At 41.2% G+C, this 17,440-nt stretch overlaps 1 protein-coding gene across 1 annotated transcript in view; it reads right to left on the bottom strand.

Annotated features, from left to right (window-relative positions):
- Positions 1-2,399: 2,399 nt before the first annotated feature.
- LOC139929410 (uncharacterized) overlaps positions 2,400-17,440 on the bottom strand; it is a 28,564-nt gene continuing 13,523 nt past the window's right edge. Inside the window, exons 1-3 of the mRNA XM_078284778.1 lie at positions 13,854-13,921; positions 3,691-3,841; positions 2,400-3,636 (exon numbers count right to left, since the gene is read on the bottom strand). Of these exons, the coding sequence (XP_078140904.1) occupies positions 2,400-3,636; positions 3,691-3,841; positions 13,854-13,869 (1,404 nt within the window). The 5' untranslated portion in view covers positions 13,870-13,921. Of the gene's footprint in view, positions 3,637-3,690; positions 3,842-13,853 lie in introns of the transcript that reaches the window.

Below are 17,440 nucleotides of genomic sequence, written 5' to 3'. Positions count from 1 at the left end.
AACTGGAGCTATGTGCTCCAGCAGCGGAGCTGCTGCCGGCCCCTAATGAACGACAAAGAGTACAAAGCAGTGAGATTTGAATCTCCGATCTTAAGTCTTGGTTTGTTGGTCTTGACATTTCGTATTGCCGTTTATGGCCTCCGGCATGCAACATGGGTTGTAAAGCTCTTGGTTTCCTAAATTTGTATCGGCCTCGTAGCCTCCGGCATGGAGCTCAGGGTGTGAAACACACAAGGGAACAATACGGCAGTCCATAGAGGACATACATAAAAACTGGAACCGCTGCACACTGCCTCGACATCCATACATAACGTGGCACCTTTCAGCAGCATGGAGCAGGCCAGTTCTAGACTGCTTTGATTAGGTACAGGAACTACGGAGCCCCCCTGGGGTCACCTGAAAAAAAAAAAAAGACATGGAAATCCGTAGCCTCGGATTTGTAAACCGTGCCCTGAATACGAGGGCATGGTTTACCAATCTGTGGGTATGGATTACCAGGTCTTTTTTTTTTTTCCTCATGTGACCCCAGGGTGGGCTCCATAACAAACATTTATGGATTGCCTAAAACAATTACATGCTGGAGTTGGGGAGAGTTGGGTAGTAGTAATAATACTACTAATAGTAGTTGCAGTACTAGTTATGCAGAGCTGGGCAGGACAGCTGCTGTCAAAGGGCAAATTCACATTATTGGCCCTATCTAGGTTCTTAAACTGTAAGTAATAGAGTACTAATACCATTTCTGGTCCTATCCACTACCTAAAGTTAAAATTAATAAAGTACTACTATACTATTTCTAGCCTGTCGTCTTTATGCTATTGAATGAACACGGTTGCACTCCACATAAATAGTTCTATAGCAGATCACTTTATTTCCATTGCAGACACACAGAGTACAAAATTAAGTATCCAATCACGTGTAATACCACCCAAGTGAGACATTTTATTTTGCCAGTGCAAAATATAGTATGTTGGTCAAACGTCCCGTAAACTAAAGCCTGTAGCATAAATAGTGGAGATATGACATTTCCTGTAGCCCGCCACTTTATAGAGTGGGCACATGGTGGAGGACCTAAAATCTATCGGGATTGAAAAAGTGTCAAAAACGATGGCGATATTGAAACAAGGACACACCGTGTCATAGATGTGAAGCATGAGGTGAGTGAATAATCCTGGTTCAGTGTGTCTGTAGACATTGGAATGCCACCTAACGGCCGCAAGGCAAGGCAAACTTTATTTTTATACAGCACATTTCATACCCAAGGCAAATACAATGTGCTTCACATAAAACAGAAAAAATACATAAAAATCCTCATAAGCCAACTTGCTCAGGGCCACACACCACAACTATTTAAAATGACATAAAAAAAGACAGATAGAGATGAAATAGGTAAAACATAAATAAAAGAAATAAATGATAAACATCTTACATCTTTTGAATACCTTGCTTTTACTTTGAAATGTACTCTTCACATTTTATTTCTGATTGAATATAGACACCTAAACAGTCTAACAATTTCTTTGACGATTTTGTTGAACTACTGTCCAAAATCTCCACAGATTTTGATTGTCTGCCTATATCGGGTGATCATTGATAATCCAAATGATAACCATGCTATAGAGCTGACTAGCATGCTTGAGGCTTTTGGTCTGTCTCAGCATGTGTCGGGGCCCACCCACAATCAGGGGCATACCTTGGACTTGATTATCACTAGGGGTCTCAATATCACTAAAACTGCTGCTATTGATGTTGTCATATCTGATCATTTGTGTTTTCTTTGATGTGTCTATAAATCTGGAACAAAAAGCTAGGCCAAAAATAAAAAATAAAAAATAAAAAAAAAAAAACGCTACATCAACAGCTTTTATGAATGCCACATGTCACCAATGACCACTGCGAATTGTACTAATAACCTTGTTGAAAACTTTTTCAAATAGGAATGCCATTGATGACATTGCACCAGTTAAGGTGTAATTTTCTGGTGAGCAAAAAGCACCCTGGAGAAATGCTGTGTCTGTAACACAACGGAAAACAAAATGCCAGCGACCACCTACAACAGTGTTTCTCAGCTCAGTCCTCAAATACCATCTGTCCTGCAACTGCACTGTCGCACACCTGATTCAATTTAGGGCCACCCCCTCTCATGACACCCTAACTGAATCAGGTGTGCAAAAGTTGAGCTGGAGCTACAAGTTGTGTAAAAGTGTAAACTTACTGTTCCACTCTGGCTGAACATTTTACAACAAGTTCAAGTTTTGTTTATTTCTATAGTCCTTCATCACATGCATGTCTCAAAGAACTTTACATAGAATGAGCCTAACTAAATCAACCATAGAACAGAATGAATCATTATCATTAATAGACACACACACACACACAACACAAACTGAGCAGTTAAATGGTCACTCTCCTGTGTGAACTCTCATGTGTCTCTTCAAGTTTCTTTTATGACAAAAACTTTTACCACAGACTGAGCATTTGAATGGTTTCTCTCTTGTGTGGCTTCTCATGTGTAACTTCAAGTATTTATTTTGCGTATAACGTTTATCACAGACTGAGCATTTAAATGGTTTCTCTCCTGTGTGGACTCTCATGTGTGAAGTCAAGAGTTCATTTTTACTAAAACCTTTACCACAGACTGAGCAATTAAATGGTTTCTCTCCTGTGTGGACTTTCATGTGTAACTTCAAGTGTATATTTTGCGTACAACTTTTATCACAGACTGAGCAATTAAATGGTTTCTCTCCTGTGTGGACTCTCATGTGGATAATCAATTGTATTTTCGAACCAAAACTTTTACTACAGACTGAGCAATGAAATGGTTTCTCTCCTGTGTGGATTCTCATGTGTCTCGTCAAGTATTCTTTACAACCAAAACTTTTGCTACAGACTGAGCAATTAAATGGTTTCTCACCTGTGTGGTTTCTCATGTGTGTCTTCAAGTGTTTATTTTGACGAAAACTTTTACCACAGACTGAGCAATTAAATGGTTTCTCTCCTGTGTGGATTCTCATGTGTTCCTTCAAGTGTCCTTTATAACCAAAACTTTTACCACAGACTGAGCAATTAAATGGTTTCTCACCTGTGTGGTTTCTCATGTGTGTCTTCAAGTGTTTATTTTGATGAAAACTTTTACCACAGACTGAGCAATTAAATGGTTTCTCTCCTGTGTGGATTCTCATGTGTGCCTTCAAGTGTCCTTTATAACCAAAACTTTTACCACAGACTGAGCAATTAAATGGTTTCTCTCCTGTGTGGACTCTCATGTGAATCAGCACAGTTCCCTTGCGGCCAAATCTTTTACCACAAACTGTGCAACTAAAGCATTTCTCCCCAAGTACTTCACTGTTTTGCAGTGAGTCTGAACCTGACTGAGGTTCACTAGTTTCCATCCAATCATCATCACTGTCTTGAGGTGCAGGTTCAGAAGAGTCTGAAGTGTTTCCATCACTAATTGGTTGTAAATCACTAGCTGAATCCAAGTTCCTGGCTGGTTCTGATACTCCACAGTCCTCTCCATCAGCTTCTGTTTTCATCTGTTCAGTTGAGCTGCTGGCTAGAGGCTCTGCCTCTCTGTTCTCCTCAGTTTGGCTTTGATGAAGCTGTGAGGACTGAGGTTTCTCTTCATCATCATCTTCACTCTTCACAGGGACAGGAGTGGATGGGAACTTGGTGATATCAGCCTCCTCCAGCCCTTGAAACTGCTCTCCCTCCTGACTGGTCCAGAGTTCCTCCTGTTCCTCTTTAATGTGTGGGGGCTCTGGGTCCTCCTGGTCCAGACTGGGGCTCCACTCCTGCTGCTCAGGGGGAACCTCTTCTTTACTGACCAACAGCTGCTGGAGGTCTGGAGGTACGGCTGAAATACAGACATATTCACATTAAGGAAAACTGTGACTGTAAGTCAACCTAAACTTGTTACTGGGAATGGGATGATGTGGTATCTCACGATGCGATTCAGACCCGTCTGTTCTCCTCCCATTCCACACGTGGGCATGTGGGAAATGTTTTTTCCATGTCAAGAAGATGGCTGTCTGAATTCCCGAAAACTAAAAGTAACAGTTAACGTTACATGGAATACAGCAGGGTTTCCGAGATTAGCACGCGGTCTAGCTGCTAGTCAGTGTTACGTTAATATTACCTTTTTAACTCTGACTCTGAATGTTTGCTCCCTCAATCCAGATTAATATAGAAACATATTTTAAAAAAAGGCAAAGGACTTGTCCTGAGGAGGAGCAGGGACAGTCTGGACCAGAGGAGCTGCTGAGCAGTAAAACAAAGTAGATAATGTCACAATGTTAAAGGCTAGCAATTTAACGATGTAAAGATACAGCTGAGACTGACAGCACAGAGAGATGTAGCAGGGCAGAAAAGATGATTTTTCTGTAAAAGGGGCCTCATTTCTATTCTTCTGTGCCTTGTAGACAAAAGCAATCAACAAACAGAACAGTGTAGCACTGTTTCTATTTTGAAGTAACATTCTTTGACACAACATTGAAAGGGAGCACTTTAGATATTTACAGGTTAGTTATTTGTTTGACAAATTGACCTATTTAAAATGGAGTACATTAGATACCACCCCTACTACCCACCACAAATAGATTTGAATTCTGTGGGAAACACTGTCCTGTAAGCACCGGGTAGTAGTTCATAATTATAAGGTTGGCACTAGGGGTGAACGGATACCGGAAAAAAACGGAACCGTTCGGTTCGCCACACACGGTTCGGGTCGCGCATGCGGTTCTGTGTCCCCCCACTCCCCACGTGGGTCTGATCTCCCTGGAGAGTATCTGTCCAATCAGTTGTCAGAATTACATGTCAATCTATGATGACATCACAGCTGGATTAGCCTACTAACACAGGAGTAGCCTATGGAGCAAATTGTGGAATTTGAAGTTTGACTTTCAGACTCTGCTGCTGCTGCTCTGCTGGTCTGTGAATCACCAAATGGCAAACATAACGTGATGCGCACATCGGCGCATTAGAGATCGATTTGGATCAATTTGAGCAAGTTTTGATTTTGTGGCTTCCGTGTTGATATTGCGGCAGTGCGCCGCAGAAGAGCCCGACGTCGCTCACGTCACACAGCAGCAGGAGGAGAGCCGGTAGGACCAAAACAACTTTTTGTTCCCACAGCAGCGACTTCTCAGTGAGTTCAGACAGGCACAGAGCAGTAGCTAAAACATCGGGGGTAGTGATGCGAGGGTCAGGTTTTTTTTTTAACCCGCGACTGCCCGATCCGACGCTTCAACATCTGAATCCGCCCGTTCGTTCTCAATATTATCTTCAATCGGCCCAACCCGCGGGTTTTGGGTTTAGCCGCCCATCACTATTTGGGTGTTTATAGTAAAGATTTGTAGCCCTATTCAGTAGTGGAAGATTTCAGGAGGTAGGCTACATGATTTAAGTTGCATTTTATGTTGATGCCCTGGAGTAAAACCACTGAAGGTTGCATTTTATGTTGATGTTGGCCTATATTGGACATATACATGATAGCATACTGCGTTTAGAATAATAACCTTTGCGATTCATGTGTAAACTGTTGTAAATAAAATATCTTCACGGGTGCTATGTAACTATTTTGAACATTATAGCCTTTTAAAGTAATAGGATTGTGTTTTATACTTGTAAGCTGTTAGTAATTAGGAATGTGTGTGCGTGTTCAAAACTGCATGAGAAAGTACACTGTGTGCAGCAGAGTAGGCTGTGTGATAACTTTGTGTAAGGAGCTCAAGGTCAGTCTGATACAAGACAGGTGCGGAGCTTCTCGAAAGCAACTCCTTACTAAGATATGTTAGAGAACACAGGAAACCAACTGTCACACACACACACCCATGACCTGTGAAGACATGATACAGGCGCAGGAGAAATCACTCAACGTATAACCAAGATTGTGCAGGATTGTGTGTGTGTCTTATCATCCCTGAAAGTTTAGGTCCACCCAAGGATGGAGTCAGACGAGGAAGAGGAGACGGTCCGAACCAATGAGAAGAGGACAACACCCAACTTGCACATTTCTTTGTCTGTAATAGCATAAATACACTGGATCAGGAGAAGTTAGGTTGTCAGACTGTGGACTGGCTCTGATACTGTTATTGGTCAGGGTGAGGCACATTTGATCCAGAATTCTGTAACTGCTTTTTGCTTGCTGAAAGAATCACTAAAGTTTTGAACTAAGATTCTCAGTGTGGACATTTGACTTCTTTTGGTCTTTTGAGTATTCTGAACACTCTGCTCACCCTCTGGGGGCGAGAAGTTTTCTGTTTCAGCTTAAAACTCCTTCAAAACATTGCTGTTCGCACTCATGTTACAAAATGATATCCTTGTAAATGAATACAGTGTTTATTTGGTTAAACCACTGTAAAACAAGTTTTCCTCGAAATCACCATTCCCCCGCAGATTATATGCTGTCATGTCGGCAAATGGTCGAAATAAAGTCACGTTGTAACTCGACCTCTATTAGACTTGCTGGCTTCGATGTAGGTTGAGGAAATGTTTGCTGGGAAGTCAGATAAGAAAAAAAATTTGACCGGTTATTGATTGTTACAGTGTGCTGGAGTCACACACAGTACCAGAAACAAGACCAAGACCGCGACGCTGAAGTTTGTGGAAGCGTCCCTGCCGGGAATCGTACTCTGTTCTCCCGATTGAGAGTCTGCAGTCTAACTGCCTGCGGTACACTTTTACCCACGTGACCATAAAATGGTGAACAAAGAACGACCACAAAGCGACTGCTGTCGCGGGGATAAAAAGTAACATAATGCAATTAAATGGTAACACTCTGGAGCTCTGGTTTTAGGATTAATAAAATCACCTTTTGTGGATCAGAAGTAGAAGGAAACCCACAGACCGCTGGCCAAATTGTGTCCGCAAACAATGACGCCCATGGTCTACTGCCCTGCTTTGCTCACAAGAATATCATAGCATGTGTGTGAATTATTTGATTATTTATGTGAAAGTAACACTTAATTGTCACAAACCTGCTCTGTGTAACCGCACTTGAGGATTTAAAACAGCGTCCAGCAGCTTTCGTTGTCGGTCGATCTCCTCTTTTGAACGAGAAGCTTCCTCCTCGTACTCTGCTATCGTTCTTTCAAACAGCCCAAATATCTCTTCAACAGCCGCAGTTAGTCGCTGGTTCACCAACGCTCTCAGCTTTTGGACTTTAGACATTTTCACACAGTGACAGGAACTTTTCCTACTGAACTATTTACTGACAAACTTTGTCCTTCAAAGCTCCAATAGCTTCACAGCTAAACCATTCATCTGAATCCATGAGAGAGAGGAGCTTCTTCTTCTTCTTCCTCTCAGAGCTAAACGGAGCCTCGGCTCCAGCTTCTTTATCCGTGATAGTATCATCCATACATACAGAGTCTTCTGTTGGTCAGGTGAAGTTGTAAACTATACTTTTGAAAGGAAAAATCGGGAAGTAGGCGCCATCTTGCACAACGTCACAAAGCTTTTTTCCTGACTCCACCTTTCCTTCACGCTTCTTTTTTGCAGTAGTTTAGACGCTTCCAGGCGTATTGCCTCCCTCTACAGGTCAATGTAAAAAGGTTATAATGCCGTGGTTTTCAAAAACTGCACAATTCTTCATTCAGTTAGTTGATGGTTCTTTTGGCCGAGCAAAGTTTAAAAAGAAAAGGAAGAAACTCCTAAATGTTTAACATCTTCTAATTAAACCTCCCTTTCTTTACTGTGTTTCTCGAAGCTAAAATGAAGTGGTGGAAAGAGTACAAAAATGTCCAAGTCCTACTAGAATAGAACAGAACAGAATACTTTACTATCACACAGGGAAATTTGTTTTGCAATAGTAAGCATTAGATAGATAGATAAATAGATAGATAGATAGATACTTTTATTAATCCCGGAGGAAATTTAGGCAGCCAGTAGCTTAAATATGGCACACAACTAAATACACACAATAAAAATGTATGTATTGTATTTGTGTATGCTAATGCATACATAAAGGCGTAACTTTGGTTTGAGTATTGGGGGGTTTGAGATGAAAAGTCCCCAAGAACACCAACCCGGGGGTCCGGGGCCATGTCGCCTGGGAGATTTCTTTTTAAAGAACAGCTGTGAAATGATCATTTAGGTGAATTTTCGGGGGAAAATACTTAAAGAATACCGATCAATAAATCAAACATGAAATCACAAGATTTGTAAACAGTTGATCAAACCAACAGTTCAGAAAGTCACAGACTTCAGTGGGCTGGTCGGTGGTCAGCTGAGAGAGATGACTGGAGCTTCTGACTTCTCTAACTTTTACTAATTAATAGATTAAAGGAAACTTGTTCTTAAAATAACTTTTGAAACAGTAGTCAACGATGTTAACAATAAAAAAAAAGGAGGTTCCACTTCAGAGTAGGCTATGTGGCTTGTAGAGAGACAGAATAAAACTAGGACTGCAAGCGGTCATGGACGGGGCCGGCCAGATGTAGCGTAAGAGGAAAAAGAGAGTTACAGCAAGCAAAGCACATTTACTCAGCATCACCCAGGACTCAAACTCACAACCTTTGACACCAAAGGGAAGTCACAAACTTTTTTTTTTTTGACATTTTGATGAGCTGTGGGCTCAATTTTTGATCAAATGAAAAACCCAACGATTGTTTTATTTGGGCAGGTCTAATGATGCTCTGTATTGATGTGATAATGTGATAGTGATAATGATTTTCATGTAATTTGTGCAAGTATGTGGGACTAGTTAGAATTAATTAGTTTTACAGTTTTTAATAAAAACAGAGTGGTGGACTTCAAAATTTAATATAGGTAAGAGTGTATGAAAGTTTTGTCTTGTTTGGGCCGATAACCTCAGAAAATTACAGAGCTGTAGCATGGATTGTTGATTTTTTATGATTTTCTAAAGTTTTAAACTTTAAGCCGCTGCTGTAGCGCCACCATCTGGACTATTTGCCCCATACTTTAGTGAGTGTCGTTTGGCATGGAACTGGAGCTATGTGCTCCAGCAGCGGAGCTGCTGCCGGCCCCTAATGAACGACAAAGAGTACAAAGCAGTGAGATTTGAATCTCCGATCTTAAGTCTTGGTTTGTTGGTCTTGACATTTCATATTGCCGTTTATGGCGTCCGGCATGGAACAAGGGTTGTAAAGCTCTTGGTTTCCTAAGTTTGTATCGGCCTCGTAGCCTCCGGCATGGAGCTCAGGGCGTGAAACACACAAGGGAACAATACGGTAGTCCATAGAGGACATACATAAAAACTGGAACCGCTGCACACTGCCTCGACATCCACACATAACGTGGCGCAGTTCAGCAGCATGGCTGGTTCTAGACTGCTTTGATTAGGTGCAGGAACTACGGAGCCCCCGTGGGGTCACCTGAAAAAAAAAAAAAAAAAAAAGACATGGAAATCCGTAACCTCGGATTTGTAAACCGTGTCCTGAATACGAGGGCATGGTTTACCAATCTGTGGGTACGGATTACCAGGTCTTTTTTTTTTCCCCAGGTGACCCCAGGGTGGGCTCCGTAACAAACATTTATGGATTGCCTAAAACAATTACATGAAACATGATTAGACAATAGCTGTATCTGTCATGCTGGAGTTGGGGAGAGTTGGGTAGTAGTAATAATACTACTAATAGTAGTTGCAGTACTAGTTATGTAGAGCTGGGCAGGACAGCTGCTGTCAAATCTGTTGAAGGGCAAATTCACATTATTGGCCCTATCTAGGTTCTTAAACTGTAAGTAGTAGAGTACTACTACCATTTCTGGTCCTATCCACTACCTAAAGTTAAAATTAATAATGTACTACTATACTATTTCTAGCCTGTCGTCTTTATGCTATTGAATGAAAACGGTTGCACTCCACATAAATAGTTCTATAGCAGATCACTTTATTTCCATTGCAGACACACAGAGTACAAAATTAAGTATTCAATCACGTGTAATACCACCCAAGTGAGACATTTTATTTGCCAGTGCAAAATATAGTATGTTGGTCAAACATCCCGTCAACTAAAGCCTGTAGCATAAAAAGTGGAAATATGACATTTCCTGTAGCCCGCCACTTTATAGAGTGGGCACATGGTGGAGGACCTAAAATGTATCGGGATTAAAAAAGTGGCAAAAACGATGGCGATATTGAAACAAGGACACACCGTGTCATAGATGTGAAGCATGAGGTGAGTGAATAATCCTGGTTCAGTGTGTCTGTAGACATTGGAATGCCACCGAACGGCCGCAAGGCAAGGCAAACTTTATTTATATATAGCACATTTCATACACAAGGCAAATACAATGTGCTTCACATAAAACAGAAAAAATACATAAAAATCCTCATAAGCCAACTTGCTCAGGGTCACACACCACATCTATTTAAAATGACATTAAAAAAGAAAGACAGATAGAGATAAAATAGGTAAAACATAAATAAAAGAAATAAATGATAAACATTTTACATCTTTTGAATACCTTGCTTTTACTTAAATGTAGGGCTGCAACTAACGATTATTTGGTAATCGATTAATTTGTCGACTATTTTTTCGATTAATCTAACGGTTATTTTCTTAGTTACATTAGTCATAACAAAATAAAACTGGATCAAGCGGCTCAACATTGAAAGCTTTATTGAGCTCTCAAGTCATTGAGGAGCAGGTGGAGGATGCTTTCTGTCAAGACTTCAAGGAGAAGATCATCTATACACCTCTGTATGTTATGATAGAATAATATTGTTTTAGGTGTTGATAATACAGAAATGTATTGATGAATTTTATTCAGTAATTTAATGTCTGTAAAAATGCCATGGATTCTCTGTAGTAGAGGTGAGAGACCAGATGAATTTACTACTTTAACTTTGGGCTTGTTCTTAACATTGTGTAACTGTTATTTGAGCGCCTTTGTTTAATTCAAAATGATAAAATAGCCTACTCTTCACATAAACATTAATTTAGTGGCAAAGAAAATAGCAGACTGTGGATTTATGGCTTTTAAGTTTTATGAAAAAGTTTTGCTGTCAGTTATATTTATCCTCTCAGGTCAGTAGTTACCTAACCATAACCAGCTAGAGCTTCAGCACATATCAGGTCTGTAGTCACGGTACTCATCACTGACAGCCAGGTAGCATAAACAACGTTACTCACCAACTACTATCAGTTTCAGAAGTGGCTCCGGGATACTTTGGTTTTAAATGGCGGTGTGGTGCTGTTCTCCATTTTACTCTACAGGGGTCTTACTCTGCTGTATCGTTGGCTTCAGAGCTGAAAAATTCCTGGACTTTTGAAAGTTGCGGTCTCGCGGTAAATTTCTTCGAACGTCCCGCAGGTCCGGTGGTATTTTCCATGGTATTTTCAGTCATCTTCCATTAGGGAAACATCTTCTTTGCCTGTCTACTGCATGTCGATCAGCTGGACATTTTAAGCATTGCTGCCACCCAGCGCTGCCTTTGCGCATTGCATCATAGACTGTATGAAGCCCTGATACAGCCTGAAAATGTACAGATATGCGATGCGTTGATAATAAAAATCCACGTTGATGTATTTTCGTAATCGACGTAGTCGATTAGGTCAACTAATCGTTTCCGCCCTACTTAAATGTACTCTGAAATGTACTCTTCAAGTTTTATTTCTGATTGAATATAGACACCTAAACAGTCTAACAATTTCTTTGACGATTTTGTTGAACTACTGTCCAAAATCTCCACAGATTTTGATTGTCTGCCTATATCGGGTGATCATTGATAATCCAAATGATAACCATGCTATAGAGCTGACTAGCATGCTTGAGGCTTTTGGTCTGTCTCAGCATGTGTCGGGGCCCACCCACAATCTGGAGCATACCTTGGACTTGATTATCACTAGGGGTCTCAATATCACTAAAACTGCTGCTATTGATGCTGTCATATCTGATCATTTGTGTTTTCTTTGATGTGTCTTAAATTCTGGAACAACAACCTAGGCCAAAAATTGTAAAAAAACAAAACAACAAAAAAAAAAACAACAATACTGCTGCAGCTTTTATGAATGCCATATCTATGTCACCAATGACCACTGCACATTGTTCTAATAACCTTGTTGAAAACCTGTCAAATTAGGAATGCCATTGATGACATTGCACCAGTTAAGGTGGAATTCTCTGGTAAGCAAAAAGAACCCTGGAGAAATCCTGTGTCTGTAAAACAACGGAAAAGAAAATGCTGAAAGACTGAATGTAAATGGCGAAAAACAAAACTCCAGGTTCACTATGATATCTATAAAGAGGAGCTTCAAAACTACCTGTAAATGAGCGAAATGAAACTGACATGAGAATGTCAGTTTACTGTGGTGTTACTGCGTTCAGCTCAACCAGCAGCTCTGCAGCTTCACCTGCTGTAGCCCTGATACAGGGCCCTTTGGTCGTATTGGTTGTTGTCTCTCCCAAAGAGTTCTGTCCTCCTCCATTAATAATTCTCCCTACAAAAGTCGGAGAGATCTCCAACGACATTGAATTTCACTTTCACTTCACCTAAACAGATGCACGTAATCCCTGACTTGTCTACTTCCGCAGCGCTGGGATGCGCTACATCTTCTATGCACAAATAAACTTTAAAATGTAGTTAAAGATAAGTATGCCCAATATTTCCATTGTAACTGAATCAACCACGGCCGACAGACACCGTGACTTAGTTGCTCGTACTGCGCTTCTGAGCAACTCACTCGCTGCTGCCACTGGTGGTTGAATGGTAGACTGCAGGTGCTTTTTCAAGTGGGCCAGGTAAGCAACCACCTACAACAGTGTGTCTCAGCCCAGTCCTCAAATGCCATCTGTCCTGCAACTGCACTTTTGCACACCTGATTCAATTTAGGGCCACCCCCTCTCATGACACCCTAACTGAATCAGGTGTGCAAAAGTTGAGCTGGAGCTACAAGTTGTGTAAAAGTGTAAACTTATTGTTCTACTCTGGCTGAACATTTTACAACAAGTTCAACTTTGTGTATTTCTATAGCCCTTCATCACATGCATGTCTCAAATAACTTTACATAGATAGAGCCTAACTAAATCCAACTAATCAACAATCAACCATAGAACAGAATTATATCATTAAAACATACACGCACACACACACACACACACACACAACACAAACTGAGCAGTTAAATGGTCACTCTCCTGTGTGGACTCTCATGTGTCTCTTCAAGTTCCTTTATGACAAAAACTTTTACCACAGACTGAGCAATTACATGGTTTCTCTCCTGTGTGGAATCTCATGTGTAACTTCAAGTGTTTATTTAGACCAAAACTTTTACTACAGACTGAGCAATTAAATGGTTTCTCTCCTGTGTGGATTCTCATGTGTTTCGTCAAGTATCCTTTACAACCAAAACTATTACCACAGACTGAGCAATTAAATGGTTTCTCTCCTGTGTGGATTCTCATGTGTTTCGTCAAGTATTCTTTACAACCAAAACTTTTGCCACAGACTGAGCAAGTAAATGGTTTCTCTCCTGTGTGGCCGCTCATGTGTAACTTCAAGTGTTTATTTTGCGTATAACTTTTATCACAGACTGAGCATTTAAATGGTTTCTCTCCTGTGTGGCTTCTCATGTGTAACTTCAATTGTGTATTTTGCGTATAACTTTTATCACAGACTGAGCAATTAAATGGTTTCTCTCCTGTGTGGACTCTCATGTGTAACTTCAAATGTTTATTTCGCGTATAACTTTTATCACAGACTGAACAATTAAATGGTTTCTCTCCTGTGTGGACTCTCATGTGGTCCTTCATGTGTCCTTTATGACCAAAACTTCTACTACAGACTGAGCAATTATATGGTTTCTCACCTGTGTGGATTCTCATATGTTCTTTCAAGTGTCCTTTCTGACCAAAACTTTTACCACAGACTAAGCAATTAAATGGTTTCTCACCTGTGTGGACTCTCATGTGAATCAGCACAGCTCCCTTGCGGTCAAATCCTTTACCACAAACTGAACAACTAAAGCGTTTCTCCCCAAGTACTTCACTGTTTTGCAGTGAGTCTGAACCTGACTGAGGTTCACTAGTTTCCATCCAATCATCATCACTGTCTTGAGGTGCAGGTTCAGAAGAGTCTGAAGTGTTTCCGTCACTAATTGGTTGTAAATCACTAGCTGGATCTAAGTTCCTGGCTGGTTCTGATACTCCACAGTCCTCTCCATCAGCTTCTGTTTTCATCTGTTCAGTTGAGCTGCTGGCTAGAGGCTCTGGATCTCTGTTCTCCTCAGTTTGGCTTTGATGAAGCTGTGAGGACTGAGGTTTCTCTTCATCATCATCTTCACTCTTCATAGGGACAGGAGTGGATGGGAACTTGGTTATATCAGCCTCCAGCCCTTGAAGCTGCTCTCCCTCCTGACTGGTCCAGAGTTCCTCCTGTTCCTCTTTAATGTGTGGGGGCTCTGGGTCCTCCTGGTCCAGACTGGGGCTCCACTCCTGCTGCTCAGGGGGAACCTCTTCTTTACTGACCAACAGCTGCTGGAGGTCTGGAGGTACGGCTGAAATACAGACATATTCACATTAAGGAAAACTGTGACTGTAAGTCAATCTAAACTTGTTACTGGGAATGGGATGATGTGGTATCTCACGATTCGATTCAGACCCGTCTGTTCTCCTCCCATTCCACACGTGGGCGTGTGGGGAATTTTTTTTCCATGTCAAGAAGACAGCTGGCTGAATTCCCGAAAACTAAAACTAACAGTTAACGTTACACGGAATACAGCAGGGTTTCCGAGATTAGCACGCGGTCTAGCTGCTAGTCGGTGTTACGTTAATATTACCTTTTTAACTCTGAATGTTTGCTCCCTCAATCCAGATTAATATACAAAAATATTTTCAAAGAAGGCAAAGGACTTGTCCTGAGGAGGAGCAGGGACAGTCTGGACCTGAGGAGCTGCTGAGCAGTAAAACAAAGTAGATAATGTCACAATGTTAAAGGCTAGCAATTTAACGATGTAAAGATACAGGTGAGGCTGACAGCACAGAGAGATGCAACAGGGCAGAGGGGCAGAAAAGATGATTTTTCTGTAAAAGGGGCCTTATTTCTATTTTTCTGTGCCTTGTAGACAAAAGCAATCAATCAACAAACAGAACAGTGTAGCACTGTTTCTATTTTGAAGTAACATTCTTTGACACAACATTGAAAAGGAAGCACTTTACATATTTACAGGTTAGTTATTTGTTTGACAAATGGACCTATTTAAAATGGAGTACATTAGATACCACCCCTACTACCCACCACAAATAGATTTGAATTCTGTGGGAAACACTGTCCTGTAAGGACCGAGTAGTAGTTCATAATTATAAGGTCGGCACTAGGGGTGTAACGGATACCGGGAAAAAATGGAACCGTTCGGTTCGCCACACACGGTTCGGGTCGCGCATGCGTGCCGAGGTTCATTCGGTTCTGTGTCCCCCCACTCCCAACGTGGGTCTGATCTCCCTGGAGAGTATCTGTCCAATCAGTTGTCAGAATTACATGTCAATCTACGATGACATCACAGCTGAATTAGCCTACTAACACAGGAGTAGCCTATGGAGCAAATTGTGGAATTTGAAGTTTCACTTTCAGACTCTGCTGCTGCTGCTCTGCTGGTCTGTGAATCACCAAATGGTAAGTTCTGCAAGTTCTATCAACGGTACTCGCATTCGTCTTGCAATATCCAACAGCTACCCTGTTCTTACAGCACCGTATGTTAAAGTCGTACCATTACCATTATAGTTAATCGTTCTAGATGTGAATCGGCTGAATACAGCCAATTTCCTCAACCGTCCTGTTTTCCTCAAACTACAAATTTCCTCCAACTGCGTCGAGGCCAACAAGTCTAAGAGACGTGACTTTATTTCGACCATTTGCCGACATGACAGCATATAATCTTTGGAGAATGGCGATTTCGAGGAAAACTTGTTTTACAGTGGTTTAACCGAATAAACATTTTATTAAATTACAAGGATATCATTTTGTAACATGAGTGCGAACGGTAATGTTTACGCATAAATCGCAAAGGTTATTATTCTAAACGCAGTATGCTATCATGTATATGGCCAATATAGGGGCTAAAATAATATTATTAAGACAGCATTCAGGATATAAAGAAAACACAAAAAACATAATATCCGACAATAAAGTCCTAGGGCTGCTTTTTTGTTTTCTGTGGCCTTCACCTTCCATCTCTTCACAGCAGCTGGAAAAAAGGCACAACAAAAAAAATAATATTCATCTTTACAGAGCCTCTTCTGATGCTGGAGCATTTTTTGACTGAACGGCGGAGGCGCCTGTCTGCGGCCAGGTCCTGTTGGAAATTAACGCCATCTAGCGTCCCAGTCTAAAGGGCTTTCTGTCGGCTACACCAACTCCATTTAGCTAGCAACATCAGAAGCTACCACCCCCCTCGCTATGAATAAAGACTTTAAAATAGAGAAGAGTGGGTCCTGAAAACAACCAAAAGCTCACAGGATTAATGCACGGGAAAACTGCTTTGCCACACGAACATGCACGTTTCATTTTCCACTAAAGAACACATAACCAGCATGCTAGCTGTGTCCCCCCCCCCCTTCTTATTTACGAATACGAAAACCAGCTATCTAGAAAAAAAAAGCAACGTAGCCTCAATCTCAAAAGTTTTGAATGCAAAGGGTAAAAGCACAATACGTCTTTGCAAATATATTTGCATTTTAAATCGAACTGCCTTGTTAACTCACCTGACCAGCTGAAAGCGCCTGATTTCACCGGTTTGATTGATGCGCAAGGAAAAATAGTTCCTATAAAAGGCAACTAGAGGAAATGCTGGAATAAAAGATAAACCTATTTTAGCCTCTATATTGGCCATATACATGATAGCATACCCACGTGACCATAAAATGGTGAACAAAGAACGACCACAAAGCGACCCATAGAGCCGCTGCTGTCGCGGGGATAAAAAGTAACATGATGCAATTAAATGGTAACACTCTGGAGCTCTGGTTTTAGGATTAATAAAATCACCTTTTGTGGATCAGAAGTAGAAGGAAACCCACAGACCGCTGGCCAAATTGTGTCCGCAAACAATGACGCCCATGGTCTACTGCCCTGCTTTGTAGTTGCTCACAAGAATATCATAGCATGTGTGTGAATTATTTATGTGAAAGTAACATTTAATTGTCACAAACCTGCTCTGTGTAACCGCACTTCAGGATTTAAAAGAGCGTCCAGCAGCTTTCGTTGTCGGTCGATCTCCTCTTTTGAACGAGAAGCTTCCTCCTCGTACTCTGCTATCGTTCTTTCAAACAGCCCAAATATCTCTTCAACAGCCGCAGTTAGTCGCTGCTTCACCAACGCTCTCAGCTTTTGGACTTTAGACATTTTCACACAGTGACAGGAAATTTTCCTGCTGAACTATTTACTGACAAACTTTGTCCTTCAATCCTCCAATAGCTGCACAGCTAAACCATTCATCTGAGTCCATGAGAGAGAGGAGCTTCTTCTTCTTCCTCTCAGAGCTAA

The sequence above is a fragment of the Centroberyx gerrardi genome, chromosome 7 (genome assembly GCF_048128805.1).
Source record: "Centroberyx gerrardi isolate f3 chromosome 7, fCenGer3.hap1.cur.20231027, whole genome shotgun sequence".
In the NCBI taxonomy this organism is placed as follows: domain Eukaryota; kingdom Metazoa; phylum Chordata; class Actinopteri; order Beryciformes; family Berycidae; genus Centroberyx; species Centroberyx gerrardi.
This window is presented reverse-complemented; position numbering and strand designations above follow the sequence as displayed.